This window comes from Haliotis rubra, unplaced genomic scaffold (assembly GCF_003918875.1).
Source record: "Haliotis rubra isolate DU_JTF1 unplaced genomic scaffold, ASM391887v1 Scf450, whole genome shotgun sequence".
NCBI classification, from domain to species: domain Eukaryota; kingdom Metazoa; phylum Mollusca; class Gastropoda; order Lepetellida; family Haliotidae; genus Haliotis; species Haliotis rubra.
Window position 1 is genome coordinate 513,895 of NW_025767136.1, and position 21,106 is coordinate 535,000.

Sequence of the window (21,106 nt, forward strand, 5' to 3'; positions counted from 1 at the left end):
TCGGATAAGTTTGCTTTCTTGTTGTTTAACACCGCACTCAGCAATATTCCAGCTATATGGGGGCGGTCTGTAAATAATCCAGTATGGACCAGACAATCCAGTGATCAACAGCATGAGCATCTGTCTTCGCACTTGGGATATCGGATAAGGAGAATCTGTTAATCATTATCAATATCATTATTCTTATTGGCGGTTGTGATGGTGGTCCCGGTGTTGTTGTTGTCGTTGATGCTGTTTAGATCGTGTTTAAGTCGTTATTGTTTTCGTTAAAACTTGAATATCCATTATTCGTTCTTAAGAGGGGTCTACGTAATTTGGGTGAGTGGGTGTTGATCGTGTTTTGCATAAATGGTCTTTTTAATCCAGATTTGACAAGTGAGTGAGTGAGTGAGTGAGTACTGTTTTACGCCGCTTTTAGCAATATTCCAGCAACATCACGGCGGGGAACACCAGAAATGGGCTTCACACATTGTACCCATGTGGGGAATCGAACCCGGGTCTTCGGCGTGACGAGCGAACGCTTTAACCACTAGGCTACCCCACCGCCCCCAGATTTGACAAGTAACCGGTATAGCTGGAATGGTACCGAAAAATTGGTTAAACAACATAAAGCCATGTACTCATTCCTATACCCTTCATCCAAGTACACCATGCGCTGACTGGGGTGGTGGGGTAGCCTAGTTGGTAAAGCGTTCGCTTGTCGCGCTGAAGACCGGGGTTCGAATCCCCACATGGGTACAATGTGTGAAGCCCATTTCTGGTGGCCCCCGCCGTGATATTGCGGGAATATTGCTAAAAGCGGCATAAAACTAAACTCACTCACCATACACAGACAAATACTGTCTTGTAGGCTTCAAGCCCTACATCCAAAATTAATACAAAACGTGTAAACAGTAAAAGTGCAGAAAACGAGAATTGTAAATCATGGAGGCTATTCGGTGTTGATTTCACATGTGCGTGATATTCACATGGAAAAATAAACAAGCACCAGCATAGCTACATAATAACATATAAATATTAAGATAAACAGATAGGATTCATGTAGGCGATATTCCAGCCGCAAGCAACAGGCTATCGCCGTTCACTTGACACGAAGTTGGCCCTATGAAATATAACATGAGGTATTTCTCAGTCGAACCAGGCGGCAAAGATACGGGATTTCATATGAAGGAAAGCGGTTAGGCTCGTAAATGCCAATTATCCAGCGGCTGCTTCCGTGAAATATGCAAAACGATCGCCAAAACACACGCTTGTCATTTCACGTCTATTTCATTGGTCAACACAGGTCGCCTCGACCTTAAAAGTAAAATATATTCCATAGCCGTGAGTAGATTTCGGTGGTGTATGTCGGGGTGACTTGTTGTTGGTCATGCGTGGAGTTGTTGTGGTTTTCGTGACAGGCTAGTGTGGTATGACTGGGATTAGTGGGAAATAATCACTTGGGAGGTTTGACGTGTTTGTCGCCATGGAGTGCCACAGACCGTGTCTAATGTGTGAGGCTGGGTACATGTCGTGTGTTATAGCAAGGTATCGGTGTGACTGTGGAGGTTAATGTTTGACTGGCTGTGTGCCGATGTGTCATCTATCAATGACGTTCTATGTCTGTCTCTCTTTCTGTCTGTCTCTCTGTCTGTCTGTCTGTCTCTCGATCTCTCTTTCTTTCTTTCTCTCTCTTTCTCTGTCTCTGTTCATCCTACTCTCAACCATTTGCTAATCTTAATACATGTGTTAATCACCCGTTACAATGTCTGTCTGTTGTCTGTCTGTCTGTCTGCATGTATGTATGTATGTATGTATGTATGTATGTATGTATGTGTGTATGTGTGTGTGTGTGTGTGCGTGCGTGCATGTATGGGTTCGTGAGTGCGTATCTATCTATCTATCTCTATCTATCTATCTATCTATCTATCTATCCATCTATCTATCTATCCATCCATCTATCTATCTATCTATCTATCTATCTATCTATCTATCTATCTATCTATCTATCTATCTATCTATCTATCTATCTATCTATCTATCTATCTATCTCTATCTATCTCTCTCTCTCTCTCTCTCTCTATGGGCGGTGGGGTAGCCTAGTGGTTAAAGCGTTGGTTCGTCACGCCGAAGACCCGGGTTCGAATCCCCACATGGGTACAATTTGTGAAGCCCATTTCTGGTGTCCCCCGCCGTGATGTTGCTGGAATATTGCTTAAAGCGGCTTAAAACCAAATTCAGTCAGTCAGTCAGTAAGTATCTCTCTCTCTCTCTCTCTCTCTCTCTCTCTCTCTCTCTCTCTCTCTCTCTCTCTCTCTCTCTCTCTCTCTCTATCTATCTATCTATCTATCAACCTGTCTTTCGATTTGGCGTCTTTTCATCTGTATACCTACCTTTCCATTTGTCCATCCTTCCAGCTGGAATGTATGCAGCTATCCCGCTTTACATGTATATCTGGAGTCATGATATATATCCACCTAGATATCTATACGGTCTCTCTGTTAGGGTATTCATAGAATTTTTAATGAAAAGAGAGCTATTCAGATTCCATATCTCCTTTGTTCAACACTGAAGCAGACAGTGCCAACAGAGCACCAGCCGAAATCTCACCCATGACATTCTGCATTGCGTGATAAACCTACCTGTTTAAAACATCTTTTTCTCCGATGCTGATTTAATATAGCTTCTCGAGTAGCCTATTTTTATCGTCGAGGCGCCTTTGAAGACCTACAATTAAATTAAAAGCAGATATTCCTCAGTCTTGGCACAGAACCTACAAACTACATGCCGTAACTGAAAATACTCCACAACCAATTACAGACACTACACAACCTGGTACGACTTAATATCAGACTTAATGTCCGACCTAACGTCAATCACACCTGACATCGACCGGTTTGGTCATTAATCAAATTCTCGGACATACACGACTGACAAAACTACATCCAAGTCTGGCAACCGATTCGGTACACCTTCACTCCGAGTTACGATCTGAATGTCGCCCCTTAGGTTCATAGCCCCACACGAATCGTGTTGAACATGACGAGAGAATGTTGGGCATCGTCGGAATTTTCCGGGAATTCTTAACGGAACGTAACTGCTTTTGTCCTCCGAGCGATTTAGGTATCCAACAGGCAGTTCTATTTTCGTATCGAGTAAACAGTGGTGTACGACATAAATAATTTATACATGCTTGGAGTTCAAACGGTCATTAGCTTAGCGTAACATCTATTTAAGCGTACGTGTGTAGAAGCGCCGTACTGATAAACCACCGGTAAAGTTACACACATAAAACGTTAATGAGATATTGATAGGAATCACAACAGAGGATAGTAACTGTCACTGTATAATAGCGCGCCGTTCACTCCGGATATACTCACGGTGGTATATTACGCTTACTGTGTGTGTGTGTGTGTGTGTGTGTGTGTGTGTGTGTTTGTGAGAGGTTAGTTGTTGACCTTTTCACAGAATACTTGCATAGAATAATATATACTCATGCCAATAATGGTTGTCACCCCCTTCAATTTTTTTAATTGGAGAGGGGTGGTGTGTGGGGGTTGGGGTGGGGTGGGGAGGGTGACAAGCATTATTGGCATGAGTATATGTCTGATTTCCATGGTTACCATTTGCTATCGTTTGTTTTTTTGGTATTACAATAATATGCGTTGAATGGCTTCTACAATAGATCGGGGTCGGTGTGCCGGAATGTATGCTCTCATTTATGTTGTTTTGTCTGTCTATGTGTCTGTCAGTGTGTATGTGGTTAAGTGTCTGTGTGTCAGTGAGTGTTTGTCTATCTTTGAGTGTCTGTCTGTATGTATGTGTGTGCCTGTTTATGTGTGAGTGTCTGTCTGTGTCAGTGAGTGTGTCTATCTGTCTGTATGTATGTATCTTTGAGTGTCTGTCTGTGAGTGTCTGTCTGTATGTATGTGTGTGCCTGTTTATGTTTGTCAGGGAGTGTTTGTCTATCTTTGAGTGTCTGTCTGTATGTATGTGTGTGCCTGTTTATGTGTAGCAGGGAGTGTTTGTCTATCTTTGAGTGTCTGTCTGTATGTATGTGTGTGCAGGGAGTGTTTGTTTATGTGTATGTGTGTGCCTGTTTAGTGGCAGGGAGTGTTTGTCTATCTTGAGTGTCTGTCTGTTGTATGTGTGTGCCTGTTTATGTGTGTAGCAGGAGTGTTTGTCTATCTTTGATGTATGTGTGTGCCTGTTTATGTGTAGCAGGGAGTGTTTGTCTCTTTGAGTGTCTGTCTGTATGTATGTGTGTGCCTGTTTATGTGTAGCAGGAGTGTTTGTCTATCAGTGTTTGTCTGTCTGTATGTTTGTCTATGTTTGAGTGTCTGTCTGTATGTATGTGTGTGCCTGTTTATGTGTAGCAGGGAGTGTTTGTCTATCTTTGAGTGTCTGTCTGTATGTATGTGTGTGCCTGTTTATGTGTAGCAGGGAGTGTTTGTCTATCTTTGAGTGTTTGTCTGTCTGTATGTGTGTGTCTGATTTTTGTATCTGTCTGAATCTCTTTCTGTCCGTGTCTATGTGTCTGTCAGTGTATGTCTGTCTGCCTCTGAGTGTCTGTGTGAATGTGTGTCTGTGTGTCGGCTGTGTCGGCTATATCTATCATCATTCTATCACCCCTGGTCCTTTATTCATCAGTTCATCAGTCTACCCTTCTTCGTCCAAGTATTCGATCACATAAATAAATTATAATGAATCTATCATCCATCCATTTATCGTCCACCCATCAAACCTCCTCAGCGTGACCTGTGAAGATCCGGGTTAGAATATTGATCTTCAGTAACCCATGCTTGTCGTAAGAGGCGACTAAGGGGATCGGGTGATCAGGCTCGCTGACTTGGTTGAAACATGTCATCGGTTCCCAATTGCGCAGATGGATGCTCATGCTGTTGATCACTGGATTGTCTGGTCCAGACTCGATTATTTACAGACCGCTGCCATATAGCTGGAATATTGCTGAGTGCGGCGTAAAACTAAACTCACTCACTCACTCACTCACTCCTCTCAACGTACCTCGCTACCAGCTTTGTATCAGTCTGTACACTGTTCACACAAGCCTTGCTCCAAGGTTGTACTGAATGATAAGTCCAAGGATGGTTCTTTTTAATAGGCAAGTCTAGAAAAGCGGACAGTACCTGAGGACACCTGTCGTTTAAAGGGACAATTTTATCATTGATATAACCTAGAAATTGTAATTCACTCTCCGGGCCATATGTATGTGTGTCTGCTGATCTGTCTTTGAGTACACCATTCACTCCCGGGCCATGTGTATGCAGTGTTCTCTAAACTGTCTTTGAGTACACCATTCACTCTTCGGGCTGTTTATATGTGTGTCTGCTGATCTGTCTTTGAGTAAACCATTCACTCTCCGGGCCATGTGTATGTGTGTCTGCTGATCTGTCTTTGAGTACACCATTCACTCTTCGGGCTATTTATATGTGTGTCTGCTGATCTGTCTTTGAGTACACCATTCACTCTCCGGGCTGTTTATATGTGTGTCTGCTGATCTGTCTTTGAGTACACCATTCACTCTTCGGGCCATGTGTATGTGTGTCTGCTGATCTGTCTTTGAGTACTCCATTAACTCTCCGGCCATGTGTATGTGTGTCTGCTGATCTGTCTTTGAGTACACCATTCACTCTCCGGCCATGTGTATGTGTGTCTGCTGATCTGTCTTTGAGTACACCATTCACTCTTCGGGATATTTATATGTGTGTCTGCTGATCTGTCTTTGAGTACACCATTCACTCTCCGGCCATGTATATATGTGTCTGCTGATCTGTCTTTGAGTACACCATTCACTCTTCGGGCCATGTGTATGTGTGTCTGCTGATCTGTCTTTGAGTACACCATTCACTCTCCGGGCTATTTATTTGTGTGTCTGCTGATCTGTCTTTGAGTGCACCATTCACTCTCCGGGCTATTTATATGTGTGTCTGCTGATCTGTCTTTGAGTGCACCATTCACTCTCCGGGCTATTTATTTGTGTGTCTGCTGATCTGTCTTTGAGTGCACCATTCACTCTCCGGCCATGTGTATGTGTGTCTGCTGATCTGTCTTTGAGTACACCATTCACTCTCCGCGCTATTTATTTGTGTGTCTGCTGATCTGTCTTTGAGTGCACCATTCACTCTCCGGCCATGTGTATGTGTGTCTGCTGATCTGTCTTTGAGTGCACCATTCACTCTCCGGCCATGTGTATGTGTGTCTGCTGATCTGTCTTTGAGTGCACCATTCACTCTCCGGCCATGTGTATGTTTCTCTGCTAAACTGTTATTGAGGAAACCATTCACTCTCCCAAACACCTGTATATCTGACTGTGGGACTCCTCCAGTCACACAACACACTATCTGTATATCTGACTGTACGACTCCTCCAGTCTGACTGTGACTGTGGGACTCCTCCAGTCACACAACACACTATCTGTATATCTGACTGTACGACTCCTCCAGTCACACAACACACTATCTGTATATCTGACTGTGGGACTCCTCCAGTCACACAACACACTATCTGTATATCTGACTGTGGGACTCCTCCAGTCACACAACACAGTATCTGTATATCTGACTAACACTCTCCTTACATCAGCCACACCATAGACCAATCTACATCGGATACAGCCAATCAGAGAGTCGCTACTTAAGGACGATAGGAAGGAAATGTTGAATCGGCTGGCCTGTAAATGATTTCCTCTCTGAACATAAGTCCTCTCAGTCAACTAAACCGGTGGTATATGGGTTTTACGTATACACACATTGCTTGATAAAGATAACATGACTCCCATCAACCCGTAAAGAATTGGTCTTCAGCAACCCGTGTCGTAAGAGGCGAGCAACGGATCAGGGCCTTTATTTTGAAGTAGCGTAAGATAGTCGTAAGTTAATGTTAATGTATGGCACTTACGACTATCTTAGCGCTAAGAGAGCTTCGAAAATCATCTGGTTGTCAGGCTCGCGTGACGTGGTTGACACATGTCATCGTATTCAAACAGATCGATGCTCATGCTGTTGATCAGTGGATTGTCTGGTCCAGATTCGATCATTTACAGACCGCCGCCTTATAGCTGGAATATTGCTGAAACCCTAACAAAATATCTCTGTCAGCCTTTCTTCTGGTCATATCTGACTGCTTGTGTTGTCGTATATTGTACACTGAGTAAACGTGCCGAGCTAACATACGCTAACATATAGTCCCTGAAATATAGTTCTTGGTCTTACCTTTACGCAGAATGTCTAATTCTCATTGGTTAAGACCTATTCTGTTATTTTCTCTGAAGCTCACCAGAGACCATATACCGATATATGGTCTCTGAGCTCACTAACATGTAAGATGCATTTCTCTCTGTCGAACTGCCGAACTGGTGCCGTTACATTTGTACCACCCCAACAGCAATTTTGTACATGTATATCAGTTTAATGAGCCAAACGGATATTGACGATATTTTCCGAATGAAATGATTTAGGAAGAACAACTCTATTGTTTTCGATGAATGAAATGTAAAAGAATAAACTAAGTGGACAAATGCCTAACTGTGGTATTGTTACTGATTTGGACCGGTGTACACGTGCGTCAATATATAAGACAGCGTACTTGGGTATCATAAACAGACACGTCCTTCTGGAGACAGCTGGAGAGACACTGCCGTTACCTGTGTCACGCACAGAGAAGATAATCCCCTACATCTAAGCCAGGATCAGCAAAGTGACCTATGACTTTGTTTTATGAGGTCATAACCCGGAAGCAGTAAGTCAGGATGGCACCTGGATCAAGATTATAGCCCAGAGGGAAACGCCTCGTCCGTCTGCCAGACCCTGGAGAATATATTGGATAAGTAGTCAAAGCGAATTATTACGCAGGTCTATGTTGCCTCAGCCCTAGCGTGAAATTAAGAACTGTTTTGGGCCCTTTTGGAGTGAGGGGCGGTGGGTAGCCTAGTGGTTAAAGCGTTCGCTAGTCACGCCAAAGATCCGGGTTCGATTCCCCACATGGGTAAAATGTGAGAAGCCCATATCTGGTGTCCCCGTCGTGATATTGCTGGAACATTGCTAAAAGCGGCGCAGAAGTAACCTCTTTCACCCACTCAAATTTTCAGTGAGTGAATTAGTTTTACGCCGCTTTTACCAATATTCAGGCAAAACCGCGGCTGGGAACACTCCTTTTGATGTTATAAGATATTGTAGATATATATTATCAAAGACATTTCTTTATATCTGGGGCTAAACGCCAGTCTAAACAAACGTTGTTCTAAACATGATAATGGAAGCTCTTTCCTATTAGCAAAATTCAAGTTCGGTGTCTGGATACAACGAGCCTTTCTGTATCAATAATGTCGCCCCCTCTGTTTTATCTTTAAAAAATAACGCTCTTCCTCCCACCTTCCCATTATGTCTCCCCCTCCCCCTCAATGAGACGGTAAGTGATATTTCCAATTATCCTCTGCCCACACAAGTTAGCGAGATTCATGTGCGATATGAGCGGACTACGTGATCTGAAGCTGAATGATCAATCCGTCGTTCCGGAGACGTTCGTGAAATAGACTAAATAAAAACCTGTAATAAATGTTTATATTTGTTTGAAATGACATTAATAGACATATTCTTTTACTTTAGTTGTTTAAGTGCTGCTATTGAACTCCGTCTGACTGTAGACTGACTTGTTAATTGCCGAGAGTTTGTATTCGCTGATTGTTTGGGGCGGTGGGGTTCGATTCCCAACATAGGTACAACGTGTGAAGCCCATTTGTGGTGTCCCCCCGCCGTGATGTTGCTGGAATATTGCTGGAAGCGGCGTAAAACCAAACTCAGTCAGTATAATGCTGTCAAGCGAGGTCAAAAGGGCAATCAGTGGTCTTATGTGTACTGGACATAGCTTTACGGTGCTGGACATAACCTAAGGTCGGTGAGCGGTGCTGTCTCTGTAATTGTACGATTAGGTGACGAAGACCGCACTGTCGGTTTAAATCAGTCATGCCTTGTTTCTGGGATGTCATTGATGCTGATGTCAGTGCTACAATAGGTCTAGACAGACAAAAAATGATATATTATATACAAGAAACAGTAACAGCACTAGCAATAATGTATTCAAGCTTATGTACCGTAATAATGATTCACGGTATCTGTCAGTTCACCCATTCTATTTGCATGCATGTCTATCTGTCTGCCTGTCTGTCCGTTGTCTTCAAACTTCCCTCTATCTCACTTTCTCTCTCTCGTTCTCTCTCCATCTGTCTCTCTCGCTACCTGTCTCTCTCCGTCTGTCTCTCTCGCTCTCTCTCCGTCTGTCTGTCTCAATGTGTGTCTCTTTGTCTCTGTATCTCTCAGTGTGCCCGTCTCTCTGTATCTCTCTGTCATTCTCTCTGTCTCTCTCTCCGTCTGTCTGTCTCTCTGTCTCTCTTTCTCTCTCTCTCTCTCTCTCTCTCTCTCTCTCTCTCTCTCTCTCTCTCTCTCTCTCTCTCTCTCTCTCTCTCGCTCTTCGTCTCTGTAGTATATTCATATGTATATGTTCCTAAAGGTATGGTATATTCGTGTCTCTGTGTGTAACCCCCTCCCTTCGCCGTGACCTTGCCTCCATCGTTTAATGCCATACATTAAACACGTTAGTTCGCCCACTGAGACCGATTCAGTATTTATCTGCAGGTTGGCGGTGGAGCTGGAATTAAATTCACCTTGTATGTCTGTTCATGACATACACCCCACACAGACGGCATGATCGATATATGTAAAGAGGCAGTTGCAGCATATCGCCACTGAAGGCGACACACACATCTGGGCAGTTGCCGTGCTCAGCGAACACCGTTACCATATCAGTAAAGTACTGACTGTCTGTCAGTCAGTCAGTCAGTCAGTCAGTCAGTCTGTCTGTCTGTCTGTCTGTCTGTCTGTGCTCAAACCTCTCAATTTACTTGAGAACACGCCTCTCTCTCAGTCTGTCTCTCTCACTCTCTCTTTGTCTGTCTCTCTCTGTCTCCCTCACTCTCTCACTCTCACTCTCTCTCTCTCTCTCTCTCTCTCTCTCTCTCTCTCTCTCTCTCTCTTCGGTTCACTTATGTTTCAAGGTATGTCAGCTATCATACCCACGCTCTTGGGTTTTACTTCACTCACTCACTCACTCACTCTCACACTCACTCATTCACTAACTCACTCACTCACCCACACTCACACACGCTCTCACACGCACAGGTGCATGCACGTCACCATACCACTGCAATAATTTTGAACGTGACGATAAACGCGATTTTGCCGAAAATATAGTGCCCGAGATTAATCATGAAGTGTTTCGTAGGGTCAAATACACCATTAGTACAAACATAAATATACATAGGACTGGTGCTTGACAAGAACCCACAGCCTAGATCGTAGCTCATGATGCTCAATCACTGGATTGCCTGGTCCAGACTCGATTATTCACACAGTGGCCATATAGCTGGAATGTTGCCGAGTGCAGCGTTACTATATACACACACACAAACAAATCAAACAAATCCTAACATGTGGACTGGATTGCGTTCCCTTACAGAATGTAAACGGGTATACTTGTTAAACATATCTCACCACAAATGGGCTTCACACATGGGGGGAATCGAACCCGGGTCTTCGGTGTGACGAGCGAATGCTTTAACCACTAGGCTACCCAACCGCCCCTCACACTGTAGAAGGCTTCGTTAATACTGGGGACTGCTGTGTGCGTATTTATATTGGAAAAGACAAAAAAAAATTGTAAAAATATAAAATGAAATAGTAGTAATAGGAAGTATACCCAACACCCAGCGTGGCACAACCATAATTAATATAAACAGCACAGTAGGGTAAATACAAACAAAGCGAAAATAGGCGTACGCAATGAATAACACTCCATACAGAATAGTATTCTAGGAGACTAAAGACGCAAGAATATGCAACACGAATATGCTGAAAGACAAACCATGATTGCTAAACCCAGATATGTGAGAAGTGTGATCCTGAGGAGAAATCAATACAGTCTGATATGCGAGAAGGCTGAATCAATAGGAAAACTAAATTCAGACACATGCATACACTAGAAGATACAAACTGTGCTAACACTCAATAGAGAATCATATACAACTCAAGAGAGAATCATGCACTAGAAGACTAAACACTCTATATAGAATCATGTACTAGAAGACTAAAACTGTGCTAACACTCAGTAGAGATTCCTATGCAAATCAACAGAGAATATTGCACTAGAAGAGTAAACATTGATAACACTCTATATAGAGTCATGTACCAGAAGACTAAAACTATGCTAACACTCAAAACAGAATAATATAAACTCAATAGAGAATCATGCACTAGAAGACTAAACATTGATAACGCTCTATACAGAATCATCAGCTAGAAGACTAAAACATTGATAACACTCTATACAGAATCATCAGCTAGAAGACTAAACATTGATAACACTCTATATACAGAATCATCAGCTAGAAGACTATGCTAACACTGATAACATTCCTATACATAATCATCAGCTAGAAGACTAAACATTGATAACACTCTATACAGAATCATCAGCTAGAAGACTAAACATTGATAACACTCTATACATAATCATCAGCTAGAAGACTAAAACATTGATAACACTCTATACATAATCATCAGCTAGAAGACTAAAACATTGATAACACTCTATACATAATCATCAGCTAGAAGACTAAAACATTGATAACACTCTATACATAATCATCAGCTAGAAGACTAAACATTGATAACACTCTATACATAATCATCAGCTAGAAGACTAAACATTGATAACACTCTATACAGAATCATCAGCTAGAAGACTAAAACATTGATAACACTCTCTATACATAATCATCAGCTAGAAGACTCAAACATTGATAACACTTCTATACATAATCATCAGCTAGAAGACTAAACATTGATAACACTCTCTATACATAATCAAAACAGCTAGAAGACTAAAACATTGATAACGCTCTCTATACAGAATCATCAGCTAGAAGACTAAACATTGATAACACTCTATACATAATCATCAGCTAGAAGACTAAACATTGATAACACTCTATACATAATCATCAGCTAGAAGACTAAAACATTGATAACACTCTATACATAATCATCAGCTAGAAGACTAAAACATTGATAACACTCTATACATAATCATCAGCTAGAAGACTAAACATTGATAACACTCTATACAGAATCATCAGCTAGAAGACTAAAACATTGATAACGCTCTATACATAATCATCAGCTAGAAGACTAAACATTGATAACACTCTATACATAACCATCAGCTAGAAGACTAAACATTGATAACACTCTATACATAATCATCAGCTAGAAGACTAAAACATTGTTAACGCTCTATACATAATCATCAGCTAGAAGACTAAAACATTGATAACACTCTATACATAATCATCAGCTAGAAGACTAAAACATTGATAACGCTCTATACATAATCATCAGCTAGAAGACTAAAACATTGATAACACTCTATACATAATCATCAGCTAGAAGACTAAAACATTGATAACACTCTATACATAATCATCAGCTAGAAGACTAAACATTGATAACGCTCTATACATAATCATCAGCTAGAAGACTAAAACATTGATAACGCTCTATACATAATCATCAGCTAGAAGACTAAAACATTGATAACACTCTATACAGAATCATCAGCTAGAAGACTAAAACAGTGAAAACACTCAATACAGAATCATCTACTAGATGACTAAAGGCATTCTTCTGCTCGTGGTCGTCCCTACAGACCGTCAGAATACCGGACTTGTACTCTGTTTTTTCCATACAGGTGTAGATGTGAGCATATATATATACAGTTTTTGACATCAATGGACAGGCGACGACTCATCAATGGACAGACAGAAAAACAATAGCACTTCCTTGACCAGTTGATGTGATGGCAGACACGGCCAAGGGGGATTACCAATGAAGGTTATAAATGTCTTATACAATAATTAATGGGCTGACAAGTCAATGTACAATGCGGGTAGTGATAAGGATGTACAGTAGTGATTAAGAATACAGGTTAGCGTCATATATATATTACAATAAAGTACCTCACATGTTTGGAGCCGCTACAACATGCTTCAATTTGACCAACGATCGCCCGAGAAGTGGAAGGCCAAAGGCTGACGACCCCTTCAAGATCAATTTACATCCGGGTCCATCACGCCTGCGTAATCGGCATGCTTCACCAGCCATTGCTGCCACACAAATACCAGAGTTTGAGGAAATTGTCGAAAGCTCAAACGATTTAGGAACCATCTGAAGAAGCGGGTTTACGTGCCGCATGGAGCCAGTTGTTGGACCCTGTACTACGCCCCTACATCGGCGCCGACGACTCAGGTGGGTGCAACAACGTAAGGATACGGACTTCCACAAAACTGCTGGAGGCGCATCTGGTTTTCCTGTTGAATCACGTTTTCTTTTGCAACGTCACGACGGAAGACAGCGTCTGTATAGGGCAACGTCATAAACGTTTTGCGCCCATCACCGTCCGACGGGTGGACAAGGGTTGGCGGAGAAAGTCATCATGGTTTTGGGGAACCATCTCGTACAACCAGAAATCGAGGGCTTTGAGGTGATCGTTCAGGGGAACCTGACGGCCCAACGTTACATCAACCACGTGTTAGAGCTTCACCTTCTCCCGATTATTGACCAACAGACACAGATTTTTCATCAGGACAACGCCCGGCCTCATACTGCACGTGCAACAATGAACTTTCTGCAGAATTCCAGCGTCAATGTCTTGCCATGGCCTTCTAAATCACCAGACCTCAACCCTATTGAACACCTGGCGGATACTCTGGATCGACGCGTACGTCAACGTCAGCCGCCGCCACAGACGCTGCAACAGCTCGCCGTTGCACTGCAGGAGGAGTGGAGAGCCATTCCCAGGAAAGAATCAGCGTCTTATCCGGTCTTGTCAAGGAGATGCCGTGCAGTGATTGATTAGCGCGTGGTGCTCATACGAGATACTGAGAAAGACGCCCCCCTGGTGACAAACTGGTGTCTGTGAGATGACTTTTGAAATGACAATTTTAAAACATGCCCATCTAGGTTATTATTCTGCCAAATTTCAGACTTCTGTCTTAAATAATAAAAATGCCGTGTCGTCCTAAAACTTCAGATCAAAATCTCTAAAATACAGGGGTTGCGTTTCTTTTTTGACAGAGTTTATATTACAATAAAGTCTCACATGTCTTGACAACATAGTTTTGGACTTTTTTTATATTTGGACGATGGCTGGCCTGAATTAGTCACTATAACACTGTGATAACACTCAATAGAGAATGATGGGCGACAAACTTAACCTATCTTTATGAGCTTGCAGTCTCCATACCGAAGAATAAATCGGCCAACTGACATACACAAAGAAACATAAACGTAACGTAGCGTGGCATGCAGCTAATGCCATTCTTCTCCGCAGGCGGTCAGTGACCTCGATATGCCCCCCTCTACTTGGTCATGCAGGTCGATGTGTCGTGTCAGTACCCTATGTACTACATCTATGTGTCGTGTCAGTACCCTATGTACTACATCTATGTGTCGTGTCAGTACCCTATGTACTACATCTATGACAGGCCCTACTTACTTGATGGTATTGACGTCCCACTTGCGCATGGCAGTGGCGAGACGAGGCATTTGGGAGGGATGGGTTTATTGTCTCTGACATATCCCGGGGCATATATTTCATGAACTTTCACACATGTCAATCCCCTGTCCTTCTCGGCTGTAGCAGCTTATACTCATTCCCTTCTAAGGTCTAGTTGCATATATCAATTTCCTTCTCAGCTGTAGCAGTCAAAATTATATCCTTCTCAGCTCCTGCAGCCTATACCCATCCAATTATCCACTCTAGCAGCCTATACCAATCCAATTATACACTCCAACATCCTATACTAACCCACTTCTTAGTTCCAGCAGCGTATACTGATCTTCTTGTCAGATCTGCCTATATCAATTTCCTTCTCAGCTGTAGCAATCCAATTATTCACTCCAACAGCCTATTCCCATCCAATTATCCACTCCAGCGGCCTATACTCACCCTGTTCTTAGCTCCTGCAGCCCACACTCCTCTAATCACCAAGTCCAGCAGCTTATACTCACATCTCTTTCTCAGTTCTAGCAGTCAAAATCATTCATCAGTTCCAGCAGCTTATACTCACATCTCTTTCTCAGTTCCAGCAGTCAAAATCATTCATCAGTTCCAGCAGCTTATACTCACATCTCATTCTCAACTCTCGCAGTCAAAATCATTCATCAGTTCCAGCAGCCTATACTCACATCTCATTCTCAGCTCTCGCAGTCAAAATCATTCATCAGTTCCAGCAGCTCATACTCACATCTCTGGCTCAGCTCTCGCAGTCAAAATCATTCATCAGTTCCAGCAGCCTATACTCACATCTCATTCTCAGCTCTCGCAGTCAAAATCATTCATCAGTTCCAACAGTCAAAATCATTCATCAGCTCCAGCAGCCTATACTCACATCTCTGTCTCAGCCCTCGCAATCAAAATCATTCATCAGTTCTAGCAGTCAAAATCTATCAGTTCCAGCAGCATATACTGACATCTCATTCTCAGTTCTAGCAGTCAAAATCATGCATCAGTTCCAGCAGCCTATACTCACATCTCATTCTCAGCTCTCGCAGTCAAAATCATTCATCAGTTCCAGCAGCTTATACTCACATCTCATTCTCAGCTCTCGCAGTCAAAATCATTCATCAGTTCCAGCAGCTTATACTCACATCTCATTCTCAGCTCTCGCAGTCAAAATCATTCATCAGTTCCAGCAGCCTATACTCACATCTCATTCTCAGCTCTCGCAGTCAAAATCATTCATCAGTTCCAGTAGCTTATACTCACATCTCATTCTCAGCTCTCGCAGTCAAAATCATTCATCAGTTCCAGCAGCTTATACTCACATCTCTGGCTCAGCTCTCGCAGTCAAAATCATTCATCAGTTCCAGCAGCTTATACTCACATCTCTGTCTCAGCTCTCGCAGTCAAAATCATTCATCAGTTCCAGCAGCCTATACTCACATCTCATTCTCAGCTTTCTGCAGTCAAAATCATTCATCAGTTCCAGCAGCTTATACTCACATCTCTTCTCAGCTCTCGCAGTCAAAATCATTCATCAGTTCCAGCAGCCTATACTCACATCTCATTCTCAGCTCTCGCAGTCAAAATCATTCATCAGTTCCAACAGTCAAAATCATTCATCAGCTCCAGCAGTCAAAATCATTCATCAGTTCCAGCAGCCTGCACTCACATCTCATTCTCAGCTCTCGCAGTCAAAATCATTCATCAGTTCCAGCAGCTTATACTCACATCTCATTCTCAGCTCTCGCAGTCAAAATCATTCATCAGTTCCAGCAGCCTATACTCACATCTCATTCTCAGCTCTCGCAGTCAAAAATCATTCAGTTCCAGCAGCTTATACTCATCTCATTCTCAGCTCTCGCAGTCAAAATCATTCATCAGTTCCAGCAGCTTATACTCACATCTCATTCTCAGCTCTCGCAGTCAAAATCATTCATCAGTTCCAGCAGCTTATACTCACATCTCATTTCTCAGCTCTCGCAGTCAAAATCATTCATCAGTTCCAGCAGCTTATACTCACATCTCATTCTCAGCTCTCGCAGTCAAAATCATTCATCAGTTCCAGCAGCTTATACTCACATCTCATTCTCAGCTCTCGCAGTCAAAATCATTCATCAGTTCCAGCAGCTTATACTCACATCTCATTCTCAGCTCTAGCAGTCAAAATCATTCATCAGTTCCAGCAGCTTATACTCACATCTCATTCTCAGTTTCTAGCAGTCAAAATCATTCATCAGTTCCAGCAGCTTATACTCACATCTCATTCTCAGCTCCATGCAGTCAAAATCATTCATCAGTTCCAGCAGCTTATCTCACAATCAGCTCACAGTCAAAATCATTCATCAGTTCCAGCAGCTTATACTCACATCTCTGTCTCAGCTCTCGCAGTCAAAATCATTCATCAGTTCCAGCAGCCTATACTCACATCTCATTCTCAGCTCTAGCAGTCAAAATCATTCATCAGTTCCAGCAGCTTATACTCACATCTCATTCTCAGCTCTCGCAGTCAAAATCATTCATCAGTTCCAGCAGCTTATACTCACATCTCATTCTCAGCTTCTCGCAGTCAAAATCATTCATCAGTTCCAGCAGCTTATACTCATATCTCATTCTCAATTCTAGCAGTCAAAATCATTCATCAGTTCCAGTAGCTTATACTCACATCTCTTTCTCAGCTCTCGCAGTCAAAATCATTCATCAGTTCCAGCAGCTTATACTCACATCTCATTCTCATTTCTCGCAGTCAAAATCATTCATCAGTTCCAGCAGCCTATACTCACATCTCATTCTCAGTTCTCGCAGTCAAAATCATTCATCAGTTCCAGCAGCTTATACTCACATCTCATTCTCAGCTCTCGCAGTCAAAATCATTCATCAGTTCCAGCAGCTTATACTCACATCTCATTCTCAGCTCTCGCAGTCAAAATCATTCATCAGTTCCAGCAGCTTATACTCACATCTCTTTTTCTCGGTTCTAGCAGTCAAAATCATTCATCAGTTCCAGCAGCTTATACTCACATCTCATTTCTCAGTTCTAGCAGTCAAAATCATTCATCAGTTCCAGCCTATACTCACATCTCATTCTCAGCTCTCGCAGTCAAAATCATTCATCAGTTCCAGCAGCTTATACTCACATCTCATTCTCAGTTCTCGCAGTCAAAATCATCAGTATCAGTTCCAGCAGCCTATACTCACATCTCATTCTCAGCTCTAGCAGTCAAAATCATTCATCAGTTCCAGCAGCTTATACTACATCTCATTCTCAGCTTCTCGCAGTCAAAATCATTCATCAGTTCCAGCAGCTTATACTCACATCTCATTCTCAGCTCTCGCAGTCAAAATCATTCATCAGTTCCAGCAGCTTATACTCACATCTCATTCTCAGCTCTCGCAGTCAAAATCATTCATCAGTTCCAGCAGCTTATACTCACATCTCTGTCTCAGCTCATCAAGGCAGTCAAAATCATTCATCAGTTCCAGCAGCCTATACTCACATCTCTGTCTCTAGCTCTCGCAGTCAAAATCATTCATCAGTTCCAGCAGCTTATACTTCACATCTCATTCTCAGCGTTCTCGCAGTCAAAATCATTCATCAGTTCCAGCAGCTTATACTCACATCAAAACTAATTCTCAGCTCTGTAGCAGTCAAAATCATTCATCAGTTCCAGCAGCTTATACTCCACATCTCATGATCTCAGCCTCGCAGTCAAAATCATTCATCAGTTCCAGCAGCTTATACTCACATCTCTTCCTCATTCTCGCAGTCAAAATCATTCATCAGTTCCAGCAGCTTATACTCACATCTCATTCTTGGAACAGTTCTAGCAGTCTAAATCATTCATGTATCAGTTCCAGTAGCTTATACTTCACATCTCTTTCTCAGCCTCTGCAGTCAAAATCATTCTAGCAGTTCCAGCAGCGTAGGCTATACTCACATCCTCATTCTCAGCTCTCAGAGATAAAATCATTCATCAGTTCCAGCAACCTATACTCACATCTCATAAAGCGGCGTAAAGCTAAATATGCACGCACAAACACATACACGCACACGCACGCACGCGCACGCACACGCACACGCACAAACAAACAAACACTGGGTCTTTTGCATATGTGTAACGTCCCATTAAAATATTGCTTTTACAGTTAAACTGTTCTCATATTACAGAACAGGTCAACCACTTGGCGAGTATTGTAATATTTGATCATGCCTACAAACCAACAACAAGATCAAATACGGAAACCATCTAGAAACATCCCCTCCTACTCGACGTCCCCATCCAACATCCTACATCCTACATCCTACATCCATCCCTCTCCTCCCTGACACAGCATGACAGCGAGAGAGACGCAACAAAGAGCCGTTGCTGCAAGTTAACCATTGGTGATATGCAATGAGACAGTTGGTCTACTTCATGTCTAGCGGAGACGTGATACTCATGTAGAACACAATATCATTCTGTTAATGTCACTGCACACATAGATGGACGTTTGAACATGATGCAGTCACTGTGTTACTGTTAGAGTGCGCTTGGCGCCTTTCACCACAAGTCGATATCAATTACCAGGCGACTCCCATCGCCCACAGCGACGATGCTGCTTGATCAATACTGCCTGACCTACTAAGACCTGCTCTAGACTTCCCTCTGACCTACAAGACCTGCTCTAGACTCTTCATTGACCTACATTTGTTTGCCCTAAATATTCATTTGACCTATTTTTGAGTGCTTAATTATTTCTGGTCCAGAATCTTTGGACGATAACTGGGCCAACGCCAAAGTAGCATAGCTGCCCTCATCAATAACGTATCGTATGTTGTTCATGGTGATATACTGCACACGCGTTCTAGTCACGCCCGTTTCGTTTCTTCGCGTCTTTACCCTGCCAATGATCCACCATCAAAGTAGTTTCAGACGCAACTGTGCCCAATAAAGTATCTGTATATACATGTACATCAAGTGCTATTGGTTACTGATTGCACACGGTACTGTGAGTTGGCCTCTATGCACCTGACTCACAAACTCTGGTCCAGTGTATGTGCCCGTTCCAGACAACCTTCCGTCATCTGCATGTGACTCTCCTGTTGTCTACTGTATGTGACTGAGCAACACCTACTGCCTTATGTACATGACTCAGGTAAAGCTACTGTCTACGACTCCCAAAGACCTATTGGCTCCAGTATGTGTCTATCAGATACCTGGTGTCTTCTGTATGTGGCTCCCAAAGACTGTTGGCTCCAATATGTGTCTAACAAATACCTAGTGTCTTCTGCATGTGGCCCACAAACACCTACTGTCTACTGTGTGTGGCTCCCAAAGACGCATTAGCTCCAGTATGTGACTCACAATCACCTTCTGCATAACGTACATGGATTGTCCATTACCTCTGACTCATAGATACCTATATGTACCTTTATCTACCGTCTAACAAGGACATGGCGAGGAGTGCATCTGATCAACCAAGAACGTATTGAAGCAGACTGGTCCTGACAAACAACTTGTTGGAATGAACTGTTCTAATTTGTCATACACACTCTGAAACAGACATCCAAGAAAGTCCAAGAAATGTGGCGAGTCTAGATCATCACAGGTTCAGCTTCTCGAAATGAAGAAAGTCTCTGGAATATTTTTCATTATATTTTAATGAACATAATTTAGGAACCGTTTTTTCTGTGACAAGATGTTAGTCTTTGACTCAAGAACTTAGTGTAGTATCTATGTGACCCACACGAATATAGTGTTAACAGAAGGAGATCCCCAAGAACACGGTGCAGACCACACTGTTCTTGGCCACTCAGGAACATACTGGAAATTGTTCCTTAATCAAAAGAAAATGTAGAACTTACATGACCAACAATAAAACAACATATCCTGTTCCTGACCCACAAGAACATGATGTAGATATCATCTGACCAACGATAACTAGAACTAACATGTGAACAATCAAAAGCACCAAGTATCTACACACTGTTCCCACTTTTCATTCAATTCAAATAGACCTCCTGCTTTTATTCACCCTTCTAAATCCTGAGCAAAGTTCCTAAATGGTCTTCCCTGTAAGTGTGTTTTCCCGTGTACCTTGCGCCTCAAAGAACAATTGTACACTTGACCTCGACCTTGTAGATGGTGCGGGTGATCTCATCTATGGACATTTGGTCGAGGGAAGACCTAATCTACACAACAGTTACCTCTCACACAACCATATCAAAATCAGGTCAGGATCTGGATGAAGAAAATGGTTTCAAAAGTCAAACGGAAGATCACCGCTGTTCGGGAAGTACAACCGAATGCAGTAATCCGATATTCGATGTGGAGTAACAGCCTAGATAGAGATGATCTTTGATTTGTCATGACTCATAGACCGCTGTGACCCGAGCAGAAGCAGAGCCACTTTCTCCTCTGGGCACTGGCCTACATTTGCGACCTAATTGATCGAATGGTCAGATTCGGTGGATTGGTTGATTGCGTGTCATAGTAACCGTGATCGTGTCCCTTAA

The 21,106-nt window shown here is 42.6% G+C and overlaps 1 protein-coding gene across 1 annotated transcript in view; it reads right to left on the bottom strand.

Moving 5' to 3' along the window:
* Positions 1–21,106, bottom strand: part of LOC124289883 (salivary glue protein Sgs-3-like) — a 43,323-nt gene that overhangs the window by 21,887 nt on the left and 330 nt on the right. Inside the window, exon 2 of the mRNA XM_046726555.1 lies at positions 20,713–20,782. Coding sequence (XP_046582511.1) covers positions 20,713–20,782 — 70 coding nt within the window. The remainder of the gene's footprint in view (positions 1–20,712; positions 20,783–21,106) is intronic.